The 14,010-nt window shown below is 45.2% G+C and overlaps 1 protein-coding gene and 1 long non-coding RNA gene across 8 annotated transcripts in view; one reads left to right on the forward strand and one right to left on the reverse strand.

Moving 5' to 3' along the window:
* Positions 1-14,010, forward strand: part of LOC127006661 (U4/U6.U5 tri-snRNP-associated protein 2-like) — a 38,843-nt gene that overhangs the window by 24,288 nt on the left and 545 nt on the right. For 2 of the 4 annotated variants that reach the window (XM_050876828.1, XM_050876824.1), the window contains 10 exons: positions 335-448; positions 547-722; positions 1,522-1,710; positions 1,946-2,116; positions 2,729-2,887; positions 3,215-3,343; positions 3,487-3,582; positions 7,047-7,148; positions 7,716-7,802; positions 8,056-8,253. In XM_050876828.1, coding sequence (XP_050732785.1) covers positions 335-448; positions 547-722; positions 1,522-1,710; positions 1,946-2,116; positions 2,729-2,887; positions 3,215-3,343; positions 3,487-3,582; positions 7,047-7,148; positions 7,716-7,802; positions 8,056-8,112 — 1,280 coding nt within the window. In that variant the 3' untranslated portion in view covers positions 8,113-8,253. Of the gene's footprint in view, positions 1-334; positions 449-546; positions 723-1,521; positions 1,711-1,945; positions 2,117-2,728; positions 2,888-3,214; positions 3,344-3,486; positions 3,583-7,046; positions 7,149-7,715; positions 7,803-8,055; positions 8,254-14,010 lie in introns of those variants that run through there. The other 2 variants (XM_050876827.1, XM_050876825.1) reach the window with 1 other exon arrangement.
* Positions 11,897-14,004, reverse strand: LOC127006663 (uncharacterized). 4 transcript variants are annotated; one of them, XR_007759691.1, is made up of 3 exons: positions 12,673-14,004; positions 12,391-12,415; positions 11,897-11,920 (listed from the first exon to the last, which is right to left on the reverse strand). It is a non-coding gene; the product is annotated as an uncharacterized LOC127006663 (long non-coding RNA). The 4 variants fall into 4 exon arrangements; XR_007759690.1 differs by lacking the exon at positions 12,391-12,415 and adding an exon at positions 12,441-12,465; XR_007759689.1 differs by lacking the exon at positions 11,897-11,920 and adding an exon at positions 12,022-12,045.

Raw genomic sequence — 14,010 nt, forward strand, 5'->3', positions numbered from 1 at the left:
AGTCTATTTTGTACATTATCTTGGGGTAGTGAGGTAGGTTATGAAGTTCCATTGCTTGGTTGTGTTTCTTTAGTCTAGAACTGAATGTTAACATAATGGATGCAAAAGCCTACCATTAATGTAACTGCCTAGGTAAGGTATACTTTGTCACTACGTGAGGTACTTTCAACCAATTTGAAGGAATACTTGACTCACTGTTATGGTACATAATTATGTTTCCAAAGTTTTGCAATACATCCTTGATTCCCGTAAGAAACAGTTTTGAAGGCAATGTGCTGATGGTTTAATGGAATCTTTAGATAATGCTAATGTTCTTTGTCTTTCTCCTCCCAAGGCCGTGGCCCCAACACACACGCATACACCCACAGTGTGTCAGATGCACACCATGTGTACCTCAACCTCCAGACACTCCGCTTCTACTGTCTGCCAGATAATTACGAGATCATTGGTAAGTACTGAACAAAGTTATTTACCATCGTTGTGTTTTATACAGTATAATGCATGTGTTAACAATACTAAACACATTTACTTTGTGTTCATCCTCAGATTCCTCACTGAGTGATATCATCTTTGTTGTAAATCCCACGTTTTCCCGCGACTACATTCTGCACAAGGTGAAGCAGAGTAAGATGAGCCGTGCCTATGACGGGACTCTGTACCTGCCTGGTATTGTTGGTCTTAATAACATCAAAGCCAATGATTACTGCAATGTGGTATTACAGGTAGAACTCCAAGACTTTTTTTGTCATCTTATATCTGATGTACCTTATTCTTTTACCTTCTTAATGAAAGTTTCCATGATTGTGTATTATAATATTTTTGAGATAGTATTATTCACCCTTTCCTTGTGCGCGGTGCGGACATGACTATCCCCTCAGGCACAGTCGGGCAGCCAAATGGGGGTCTCTTTTAACCTCTGTATCTCAAAAACTATTCATCACAGCTAAAAACCAAAAACACCATTGGAAAGAGGAGGTCCAGATCTATAGGAGTCGGTTATGTATGTCTCTCTTGCAAACATACATGCACATTCAGGGAGTGTTGAATGTTAACACTTATGTCGGTCCGTGCGGGATGATCAGCCATATTGAGGGAGCTGCAGACATCTCTCCTTCAGATTCTGTCAAGGGAGTATTGCCAACTGCAATATTTACAACTGTTTGGTCAAAGAATCAGTCAGGTGATAGGTGAAGCTATGCAAAAATGCCACTATATTGGGGAAGAACATCCACCAGTTACTCGTCCGTAGATTTGCCGCGCTGGGCTGATATGATTTTTCACTAAATTTAGTGAACCCACTCAATTGGAAATCCTGTGTTGTGAGAATTAGTGTTGGAACACTCTCATACGCAGGAGATTTGAGTGCGAGATAAGCTTGCAGCGAGCGTTTAGCACCACCAGCAAATACGCCTAACGCTCGCTGCGAGCGTTTAGCAATGAAAGGGTTAAAGATCACAAATTTGTACTTCTATCACTTTCAGGCTACAATTTCTTGAAACAAATATTTTTTTTACTCTTTAGGCGTTATCAAATATCACGCCACTCAGAAATTACTTCCTCGACCCAAGCAACTACAGCCACATCCACCACGCCCCCGGCACACAAGGACTGGCCATGTTCCCGCTCATCACCAGGTTTGGGGAGTTGGTGCGCAAACTGTGGAACCCGAGGAACTTCAAGGCCCATGTCTCACCCCATGAGATGCTCCAGGTTGGGGAACACTGCTTAGACTTTTGTTTATAGTCTTTTCTGTGTTCTGTAAGACCAAGGGAGTCTTTTATGGTCTTGGTTGTGGTGAGGATTATAGACTGTTGAATTCGGAGTATTTAAGATTTTTGTCATTATCATTGCCTTTATTTTCTTCTTGCAGTGGCTTTCCATTCTAGTCAGCTTTAAGCAGTATCTCTGTTTATGACAATATCATCATCATCATCATTTCTTCCAGGCAGTTGTTTCGTGCAGTAAGAAGAAATTCCAGTTCACAGTGCAGGGAGATGCCATTCAGATTCTCTCCTGGATCCTGAACTCTATGCACCTGGGCCTCAAGACACCCAAGAGGAAGAGCACCATCATTAACCGCTGCTTCAGGGGCACCATGAGCATCTCCTCACAGAAGGTTGGCACTCGACTTGGTTTGGTTAGACCACAGCAAGTTAGGATAGGTCAGGCTAAAACAGGTAGGTAAAATTGGGGGCATATGCTAAGCTATGCATGTTCTCTGTCTCAATGACCCTTGAACCTGTGGTGGTAAGAACAAGGCTTGAGGGACATCTGGGTCACCACAGTTTATCCTCCCCAGATTCCCCAAATAGTCATTTGTTGACCAGCCAGATAGGGAGGTGAACTGATTGATAACCTGGACACTGATTGCCCAGGCCAGGATCTAATCCAGACCCTGTATGCAGATAGGCATTCTGACCACTACACCACAAACACACATAAGGTTAGGTTAGATTTGGGTCAGGTTGGGATAGATTACAGCAAGTTGAGCAAGGGCAAGTTAGACGGAACTACATCAGGCTAGGACAGGGTGTTTTAGAATAGTTTGGGCCTGAAGTATGTTCTAAGATTGCCTGTTGAAATGTACAACTCGGCCACTCTTTCATTCTTACTCAATTGAAACTGCACTAAAATCCCACATCCTTAACCTCTGAAACCATAAAACACCTCATATGCTTCAAAGTGGTGAGCATAGAACACAAACCCATCAGTCTGGTGGCCTCCTCAGATCCTGCCGGTGGAGATTGACGAGAAAGAACGGAACCGCCTGCTGCAGACAGAGGAGTACCATGAGAAGATGGAGGAGTCCCCCTTCTTGTACCTTACCTGTGACCTGCCTCAGCCACCTCTCTTCAAGGATGAGAAGAAGGAAAACATCATTCCACAGGTTAGAATAGAAGGTCATTCTCGCATAGAAAATATGAAGTTTGCATTGACTTGTCTTCAGTCCTCATAGGATACTTTTCCTAATCCATGTACATCATCCAGCTTTCTTTTCAGGAAAAGAAAGCTAGAAAAAAATGAGTTGATCCATGAAAATGAAATGATGACAGAATGCAGATTGATAAAAAGAAATTTGACTTGCACTTTCATATTTCAGCTTAGTTTTTCAGTTGTATTATTTCTAAGATGGGTTCTGATTGAAATGGGGTGTATAAATTTGTACAAAAATACCCTGTACACACATGCCCACACGTACACATGCTAATTTCAGGTGAGCTTGTACGTCCTGCTGAGTAAGTTTGACGGCAAGCAAGGCAAGGAGTATCAGACCTACAAGGAAAGTATTCTCAAGAAGTTCCAACTTACAGGACTTCCTCCCTACCTGATCCTCTACCACAAGGTCAGAACTCACTGCCTTGAACATTATCCAAAGTGTAATGATAATGAGTATGTGATATGAAACAGTGGTCTAACCTTGATGGATAAGACATGAATGGAGGTGTGAATACAACCTTCCTCACCAGCACTTTTGGCTTCTTTCAGAGGTTTACAAAGAACACTTTCTACATTGAGAAGAATCCAACCATTGTTAACTTCCCTGTGAAGAACATTGACCTCTCTGAGTATCTGACTGATGAGGTAAGGGAAGAAGTTTTTCTTTTATTTTTAAGCCGATTATTATGACTTTTTTTTCCTCTAGTATTCTTTGTTGCTTGATGATGATGAGCAGAATCTTTGGAGTGTACATAATATTTTTTTCTTACTTTTGTGTATGGCCTTAATTTGTCTCTTTAACTTTAGAAAAAAGTTTATTATTGTACTTTTTGTGCATGATGTAAAATAACTTATACTTTGCTTTTTTCCATTAATGAAAATGATCTCTATACTTGAATTAGTGCAGCATAAAATCTCAGGTCCGGAGCATCACCTGCTAAACCTACTGAAAATGTTTATTAATCTTGCTTTTGACAATAATTAGTTTTCATACCTCAGCTCCATCTTCATTAGTATTCCTGATATGAATGAATGATTGAATTGGATTGGAGCAACAATTTAGTAAACAGAACCTAACTGTGTGTGTGTGTATGTGTGCAGCACGGTCCTCCAGGGTTCTCCCAGGCAGTTCTTGACACCCATGGTGGTATACTAATCAGGATACATACCCAACTGTGTGTGTGTGTGTGTGTGTGTGTGTGTGTGTGTGTGTGTGTGTGTGTGTGTGTGTGTATTTACTAGTTGTATTTACCTAGTTGTGACATACGGGAAAAGAGCTATGCTTGCGCTGTCCCGTCTCCATATCCACTCTCATCCAACTTTTCCTTAAAATCATGAATGTTTCTTGCACAAACCACCTCCTCCTCCAGTCTATTCCATAGCTCAATGCTTCTGTTTGGGAAGCTAAACTTTTTCACATCTCTCCTACACGTGGTCGCCGTCAACTTCTTTCCTTGTCCTCTTGTTTCTCTCTTGTTCCACACACACAGGTCCTCTCTGTCCAAATGCTCCACTCCGCTCGCCACCCTGTACACCGCTATCAGATCTCCTCTTTCTCTTCTTCTCTCCAGGGTTGTGAGCCCCATGCTATTGAGTCTCTCCTCATAAGTCCGATCTCGAAGTTCCGGTACCATCTTAGTTGCCACTCTATGCACTCTTTCCAGCTTCCTTATGTTCTTCTTGTGAGGAGACCAGACCACTGCTGCATACTCTAACCTTGGCCTTATCATTGTGACTATTATTTTCTTCATCATCTCCTCATCCAAGTAGTATACAAATGCCATCCTTATGTTCCTCAGCAAATTCAGAGTTTGTCCTGTTGTCCTGTTGATGTGTTTGTCTGGTGACATGTTCTCTGAGACAGTCACTCCCAAATCTTTTTCCTCCATTCCTCTGCATATTATCTTACTTCCCATCTTATAATCATATTCACATCTTCTGCCACTCCTGCCAAACTCCATTTTTTTACATTTCCCAAGGTTAAACTCCATCTGCCATGTATCACTCCACTCCCATATTATATCCAGGTCCTTTTGCAATGCCTCACAGTCCTTCACATTTTTCACTCGTCTCAATAGTTTTGCATCATCTGCAAACAAACTCACATTGCTGGACGCTCTGTCCACCATATCATTTATATAAACAGCAAACATTATTGGTGCCAACACCGAACCTTGCAGGACTCCATTCATCACAGGGCACCAGTTGGAAACCTTGTCCCTGATTATTGTTCTCATTTCCCTGTTAGGAAGTCCTCCAGCCACTTAATCAGTCCATCACCCACTCCACCCCTATTTTTAATTTTCCAAATTAGTCTTCTGTGCGGTACTTTGTCAAATGCCTTTTTCAAATCCAGGTACACTCCATCTGCCCAGCCTTCTCTCTCCTGTATTAAATCTATCACCCTTAAGTAGTAGCACAACAAGTTGGTGACCCAAGATCTCCCCCTCCTGAATCCAAACTGGCAATCCTAGGTAATTTTCTCACTTTCTAAGAAATTCGACCACCTGTTTTTAACCAGTCCCTCACATATCTTCACAACCACACTGGTGAGTGATACCGGTCTGTAATGTAATGGGTCCAAAAGGGAGGCACTCATTATGGAGTGAAGTTTCTCTGTAAGTTGTTCACTACATTCTTTCAAGATCCACCCTGATACTCCATCCAGCCCCATCGCCTTTCTCACATCCAGCTTGTTCAAACTTTCCTTGACCTCCTGCACCGTTAACTGTATCTCTTGCATAACCCTTCCTCTTTCCTGGCCCAGGGGTTGTACAAATTCTTCTTTTGTGAAAACTCAATGGAAGCTCTCTGCCATCTCTGCTGGGTCCTCATATGTGGTTTCATCCATTTTCAGTTTATTGATTTTTCTCTATTCTCTAATTTGCTATTCACATGTCTATAGAATAGTTTGGGTTGGTCTTTGCACTTGTCTATTATATCTTTTTCATATTTCCTTTTTTTTCTCTTCTAATCTTTGTATATTCATTCCTTGCTTGTTTGAAATCGTTCCACGTGATGATTCTTCTTCATCTCCTCAATCCCTTCCAAGCTTCCTCTTTCCTCGTTCTAGCTGTCTCACATCTCTTATTAAACCACTCCTTTTTACCAACATCCTTTTTGGTTACCTTGGGGACATATCTATTTTCGGCTTCTTTATATAGCTTTTAAAAACTCCTCCCACTTGTCCTGTGCACTCTTGGCTTTGTACAGCCCACTCCAATTTTGCATTTTCAAAAAAGGTTCTCATGCTAACAAAGTCTGCCTTACAGTAGTTACTTCTCCCAATTTTGTGATCCTCTTTTCGGTCAATCGTTCTCTTTTCTGATACTTCAAATTCCACAACCGCATGGTCACTCTTCGCTATTGGACAATCTACTTTAAGATTTTTTAATATTTCCGGCTCCTTACTAAATACCAGGTCTAGTCTTGATGCCTCGCCTTCTTTCCCGAATCTAGTATGTTCCTTGATCCACTGAGTCAGCACATGTTCCATTGCCAATTGCAGGAGTCTTCCCCCCATGTCTCGTCTGCTCCCTGCGTCTGCCAGTCTTCCCATTCCACCTCCTTGCGGTTGAAATTACCCATTATAATTATTCTCTCACACTTCCTCAGCATTCCATCCAGGCAACTCACCGTGTCTTGTATCATCCCAAATGAACACCACTGGGATGTTTTTCACTGTGTTAATACAGTTTCTCTAATGTCTTGTATCATTTGTTCATATTCTTGCAACTCCCATACACTTGTTTTTGGGGACACATACCCTACTACATAATACCTTCTTCTTCCTTCAGCACCCTCACTCACCAAGTGTGTGTGTGTGTGTGTGTGTGTGTGTGTGTGTGTACCAATTAGTTTCCATAGCTCAACTGTGTGTGTATACCAATTAGCATACATACCCTACCAATCATCAATCAATGGAGCGTGTCGCCTCGCCTACCCTACAATGCCAAGCCCCAGGGTCCCTCCAGGCAAGTCTACATGCAGACCCCTTCTCCTCCTAAGTACCTTCTGGCATGCTCAAGCCACAAACTCTGTGGGTGCCTCCACATTCTTTTCAAAGGTGCACCTTCCCTAACCGTGAGTGTGTTTTATACTACTTACAGGTGAAGGCACGCCATCCTGAGCCTGTGTATGACTTGGTCGCCAACATCGTGCATGACGGAGAGCCGGAGTCTGGGACGTACCGATGTCACATCCTGCACAAGGTACTTCACTCACCCTTCAAGTAGTGTGGGGTGTGCAGGGCAGATGCCAGGAAGGAGCAGGGCATCAGAGCTGTAGATGGATGGGTAGATAGAAGCCACTGACTCACCCATTGTTTTGTTCATTTACTTATATTATTTTTTTCATGTGTATGGCCAATGCGTCTCTGTGCTGTCCTGTACTAAAAATTATCTGTCCCAGTCTGTTTGTGGCACAGTAGATTTTTTTTTATATTAACTTTTTTTCAAAGGTGTATCTATATCTGAAAGAAAAATATACAAGTTAAGAAGGGAATATAGAAGGGCAGGACTGAGGGAAGGGGTGTCAGGGGTAGACCACCAGTGGAATGGATCAGTAGAGTGGATGAGTTGGCAAGCTAGGGACTGAGTGTGCTGACAGGAAGTGCCGGAACAGGGAAAGAACAAGCTGCCTCTTCTATGGCCTCTCCCCTTGAGGAAAGCTACAATGATAGAACAGATTGAATAGATTGATAGAAATAAGCATGTACATGATGCAAATGTATGGAGTGCTTGTAATAGTGAGTCATGAGTTGTGTCTTCCTTCCCCAGGGCACTGCCAAGTGGTATGAGCTGCAGGACCTCCACGTCAAGGAGATAGAGCCACAGATGTTGACCTTGACGGAGTCCTACATTCAGGTACAGTATGCCAGTTTGGAGTGGTAAATATCCTCTGATGCTTGTTGGGGGGAGCATCACTTCAGGATTGATATGTTGGCAGAGAAGGAAGTAAATAACTTTTTCCTGGCTAAAACATTAGTCTTATATTTCATATGATTAACAGGGTTGCTGAGAATTATATAAAGTGTACTTTTCCTTACCAAAATATTAGTTGGGATTAATATACTTTGTGAAAAAAAAAAATGCTTTATTGTGACTCCCAAACTTTCAGATATATGAGATGCAGAACTGCCGGGTAAAAACACAGGATAACAAGAAGGGTTCCTGAAGTTGAGAGGCGTTAGACCCTCATCTGGCGGACCATGTACGTACAGTCTCTTCGTGTTTGTAAGGCTTCTCGGCGGACCAACTGTTCATGTCAGGCATTGTTGACCGAACCATTTTTAATTAAATATGTTTATTAACCATATATTTATTTTTTGAATGTCCAATTATTTTTAAATATTTATAATCATGACCAACTTTAATATGAAACTGAATGTCTTATTTGAGAGCAAAAGAACAAAATACTTTAAATTATTTTGCGAATGATCTTGTAGAGTTTTCATATTATTGTGTTGGTAAATTAAGTCATTTGCGAGACCCAAATTATTCCTGTGATGTCTAGTTTTGTTTAGTTTGGGGATTATTTAAGGAACAAAGTCTTGCAAAGACAATGGCAATGCAAAAACAAATAAATTTTTAATTATTTATAAAGCTACACTTTGGAACATATGAAGGCTGGAGAATACAAGATTATTGACCTTTACAGATTTAAATGTGTACATAACACTCTTGCGAAACTCCTGGGAGAAAAAAAGTTTTTGAGATGAGCCCTATACAGGAAAACGTTGCCAGAGTCAGGAAATATAAACCCTGACACAAAGTCTGTAAGCCCTGCACAAAGGTGCCGAGGAGGTGCACCAAGCATGGCCTCCTGGGGCCCAGAAACACAACCTTGGGACACTAAGGTGGCAAGAGTCCTGCTGCTACTGTGCCATGAGACAAAGGAATGATTGCTCCCTCTCCATAGCTATCTCTCTCCTCTCCTGCTTTTATCATTCTCTGGTTTTTGTTTTGTCTCTCTCTCCCTAACTCCACCATCTAGGAAGTGTTTGATTGTCTCTCTAGAAGTTAGGGTGAACCAGCAGGGGCAGGAAGACAAATAATTCATAGATTTCTTAACTCTTGGCCAAATTGGAAATGATTTCTAGCAGGGATGAAAAGACTGAAGAATGTCTACACAAACTTGAAATATGTATCTCCAGGTGTTTCCTTTTTATTTAAAATGCAGATGATGGGTATAATGATAAGAATGTTAATATTTATCGGCATAATATGAAATTATTTAGAGCCATAGGTGAAGGTGTAGTGATTGTGAGGTTTGAGCAAAGAGAAGCATTTTTAGCTAGTCCACATAGCAATATATGGTGTGGCTTCAGATTGTTTTCATCATTATAGACTGAGATGTTTCTTGAGTCTCATCACAACACATCAAATAGACCCGCATGTTGTTTGAGTCTTATCACAACTCATCATATCCTTTCATCACATTCTAAAAAAGTTTCACAAGCATTCTGCTCCACCATGCCTCACTCCCTCTCATGTCACCCCTCAGCTCACCCCCAACATCCTCCATCACATCGTACATGGGTAGCAGAGGAGGGCAGTGAAAACCTACATATGCCACAAAGGTTACAGTCATACGGTGAACTCATCGAAACTGTTCATTTGCTGGCAACAGTTAACTCGCACACCTCAAGAAATCATATGTGACTGAAGGCCCTACATGGGGTGTCTAGAAATCAGCAGATCAGCAGTTAGCAGACGAGAGTATACTGAGCACAGCTGAAGCGGGGGAGTAACAAAGCCTGACTGTAAACTACATAACTTGAGCTAATATTAAGTAAAATTAATGTTAATAGTAGAGACCAAAAGATAGTAGTTACCCTCTATCAGTAACCTCAGATCAGTAATAGTATTGCTGATACGTAGATAGTGCATATAAAGTATTTTTGATATATTATGATCACAAATTAGTATTGGATAGGGGAATATACATACCATGAGGTATTTCAAAGATCATCAACTACTGTTACAAAAGTGCTGAACACAGCATCTTGAGCACATTGGAATGATTACCAAGGCTTCATAGCAACCATTTATATATATAGCTTATATATATAAAACTTGGTAAAATATTATTTTATCTTATTACCTCTAATCATGAGGACTCGCCCACTTACCAGGAGTCAAGCTCAGACCAGGCATACACAGACTAGTGCTCTCCAGTGTTACATTACACAGCTTAGAAAAAATATGCTTATTTCATGTTTCTGGCAAGTCTTAAATATTATAGTAGCTGCCACAACATCCTTTGCAGGAATTTTGAGTTTGTTGGCACTTTGGATTCGATACAGAGTAGGAGCCACAGATTACCTGCCCGTCCCTCCCCCACACACCTGGTGACAGCCCCCACACACCTGCCTGTCCCTCCCCCTCACACCACACACCTGCCTGTCCCTCCCCCTCACACCACACACCTGCCTGCCCCCTCACACCACACACCTGCCTGTCCCTTTACACCACACACCTGCCTGTCCCTTTACACCACACACCTGCCTGCCCCCTCACACCACACACCTGCCTGTCCCCTCACACCACACACCTGCTTGTCCCTCCCCCTCACACCACACACCTGCCTGTCCCTCCCCCTCACACCACACACCTGCCTGTCCCTCCCCCTCACACCACACACCTGCCTGTCCCTCCCCCTCACACCACACACCTGCCTGTCCCTCCCCCTCACACCACACACCTGCCAATCCCTCCCCCTCACACCACACACCTGCTTGTCCTTCCTCCTCACACCACACACCTGCCTTTCCCTCCCCCTCACACCACACACCTGCCTGTCCCTCCCCCTCACACCACACACCTGTCCCTCCCCCACACCACACACCTGCCAATCCCTCACACCACACACCTGCCAATCCCTCACACCACACACCTGCCTGTCCCTTACACCACACACCTGCCTGTCCCTTACACCACACACCTGCCTGTCCCTTTACACCACACACCTGCCTGTCCCTTTACACCACACACCTGCCTGTCCCTTTACACCACACACCTGCCTGTCCCTTTACACCACACACCTGCCTGCCCCCTCACACCACACACCTGCCTGTCCCTTTACACCACACACCTGCCTGCCCCCTCACACCACACACCTGCCTGCCCCCTCACACCACACACCTGCCTGTCCCTTTACACCACACACCTGCCTGTCCCTTTACACCACACACCTGCCTGTCCCTTTACACCTCACACCTGCCTGTCCCTTTACACCACACACCTGCCTGTCCCTTTACACCACACACCTGCCTGCCCCCTCTTACCACACACCTGCCTGTCCCCTCACACCACACACCTGCCTGTCCCTTTACACCACACACCTGCCTGTCCCCTCACACCACACACCTGCCTGTCCCTTTACACCACACACCTGCCTGCCCCCTCACACCACACACCTGCCTGTCCCCTCACACCACACACCTGCCTGTCCCTTTACACCACACACCTGCCTGTCCCTGTCCACCACACACCTGCCTGTCCCTATACACCCCACACACCTGCCCCCTCACACCACACACCTGCCTGCCCCCTCACACCACACACCTGCCTGTCCCTTTACACCACACACCTGCCTGTCCCTTTACACCACACACCTGCCTGCCCCCTCACACCACACACCTGCCTGCCCCCTCACACCACACACCTGCCTGTCCCTTTACACCACACACCTGCCTGCCCCTTTACACCACACACCTGCCTGCCCCCTCACACCACACACCTGCCTGTCCCTTTACACCACACACCTGCCTGTCCCTTTACACCACACACCTGCCTGTCCCTTTACACCACACACCTGCCTGTCCCTTTACACCACACACCTGCCTGTCCCTTTACACCACACACCTGCCTGTCCCTTTACACCACACACCTGACTGTCCCTGTACACACACACCTGCCCCTCACACACACCTGCCTGTCCCTTTACACCACACACCTGCCTGCCCCCTCTTACCACACACCTGCCTGTCCCTTTACACCACACACCTGCCTGCCCCCTCACACCACACACCTGCCTGTCCCTTTACACCACACACCTGCCTGTCCCTTTACACCACACACCTGCCTGCCCCCTCTTACCACACACCTGCCTGTCCCTTTACACCACACACCTGCCTGTCCCTTTACACCACACACCTGCCTGTCCCTTTACACACACACCTGCCTGTCCCTCACACCACACACCTGCCTGTCCCTTTACCACACACCTGCCTGTCCATTACACCACACACCTGCCTGTCCCTTTACACCACACACCTGCCTGTCCCTTTACACCACACACCTGCCTGTCCCTTTACACCACACACCTGCCTGTCCCTTTACACCACACACCTGCCTGTCCCTTTACACCACACACCTGCCTGTCCCTTTACACCACACACCTGCCTGTCCCTTTACGACACACACCTGCCTGTCCCCTGACACAACACACCTGCCTGTCCCCTCACACCACACACCTGCCTGTCCCTTTACACCACACACCTGCCTGTCCCCTCACACCACACACCTGCCTGTCCCTCCCCTGCACACCACACACCTGCCTGTCCCTTTACACACCACACACCTGCCTGTCCCTTTACACCACACACCTGCCTGTCCCTTTACACCACACACCTGCCTGTCCCTTTACACCACACACCTGCCTGTCCCTTTACACCACACACCTGCCTGTCCCTTTACACCACACACCTGCCTGTCCCTTTACACCACACACCTGCCTGTCCCCTCACACCACACACCTGCCTGACCCCTCACACCACACACTTGCCTGTCCTTCCCCCTCACCACACACCTGCCTGTCCCTCCCCTGCACACCACACACCTGCCTGTCCCCTTTACACTTTATGATAGCCCCCAAAGCACCTTTGGAGCCACTCACACACCTGCCATCTCTCTCACACCATGTTGCAGTCCCTCACCACCTCAGGGGCTGCCCACATACCCGTCTGTCCCCTTAACAAACCATGGCAGCCCCTTAAAGCACCTCTGGGACTACAACATACTTGTCCTTCCCCTTCAACACCCCTGTGGGCACCCATACCCTTGCCCAGACCCCAGTCCCCACATAGCAGCCCCTCCAGCCAACTTGTGTGTGTGTGCCTGCATGGGGAGTCCTGCTTCTAACAGACAGAAAAAATTTCTCTCAGGAATCACTCATACAACTCTCAAGCGCCTTACAAGACACCCTAACACACAAATGCTGCACCTCTCACTGCCTGTGTTGTGTGGGTGTGAGTGTTGCTGCACAAGGCTGGGCACAGTGCAAACATGGAGAGGCTGAGCACCAAATTACTCATGTTGTTTGCATAGAGAGTGCACGTGTCAGTGTGTTGTGCAGTGAGCCATGTCAAAGGATCTTTCCTGCATGCCATTCTGCACAAGATATGCATTATTGGTGCACCTGCCTTGCTCATACCTGTGGCCTAATTTTTTTTCACCAAGAAATGCACATTGACTACACGAGTACTTTTCCTTTTGCATAATGTGATGCACATGTTATGGTCTTCAGTCACATTGATGTAGCAAGAGTGGGATGATAGTTAGCACACATCAGGAAGTGCATAGCTTGTTGTAGTGCCACAAGTCTCCTCGCGAGTCACAGCGGCTCCCCTGCAGCAGAGCAGAGTGTTCAGGCGTTGCCGCTGGCACGCCGCTGCCCGGATACAGGACCAATAATGTGTGTGGTGTTTAGTTAGTTAACCTGTGTCACTGGAGTATTCTTGCAGTACAGTAATTACACAGCAGGCATTCAACACATTGTTAATAAGAAAATACAAGAATAGATATTCTTCCAACATTTGCCATACAGTGTATATATAGTGGGAAACGTGGCCTGTCGTGATGAGTCTCCTGTACCTGATGCCTTCCAGCTGTGTCACACTGACATGACTGAACTAACTGCCCTCTGTGAAGCTTAACATGATTGCGTTACACTTTAACTTACTTATTAATTACCCATTATGCATATTCTTTTAATGACTAAAGCAGATTATCATATAAAATGTTTTCCACTTGCTGTGGCCTTTATGACTAACAAATTAGTTAAGTACAG

Source organism: Eriocheir sinensis, chromosome 33 (assembly GCF_024679095.1).
Source record: "Eriocheir sinensis breed Jianghai 21 chromosome 33, ASM2467909v1, whole genome shotgun sequence".
NCBI lineage: Eukaryota > Metazoa > Arthropoda > Malacostraca > Decapoda > Varunidae > Eriocheir > Eriocheir sinensis.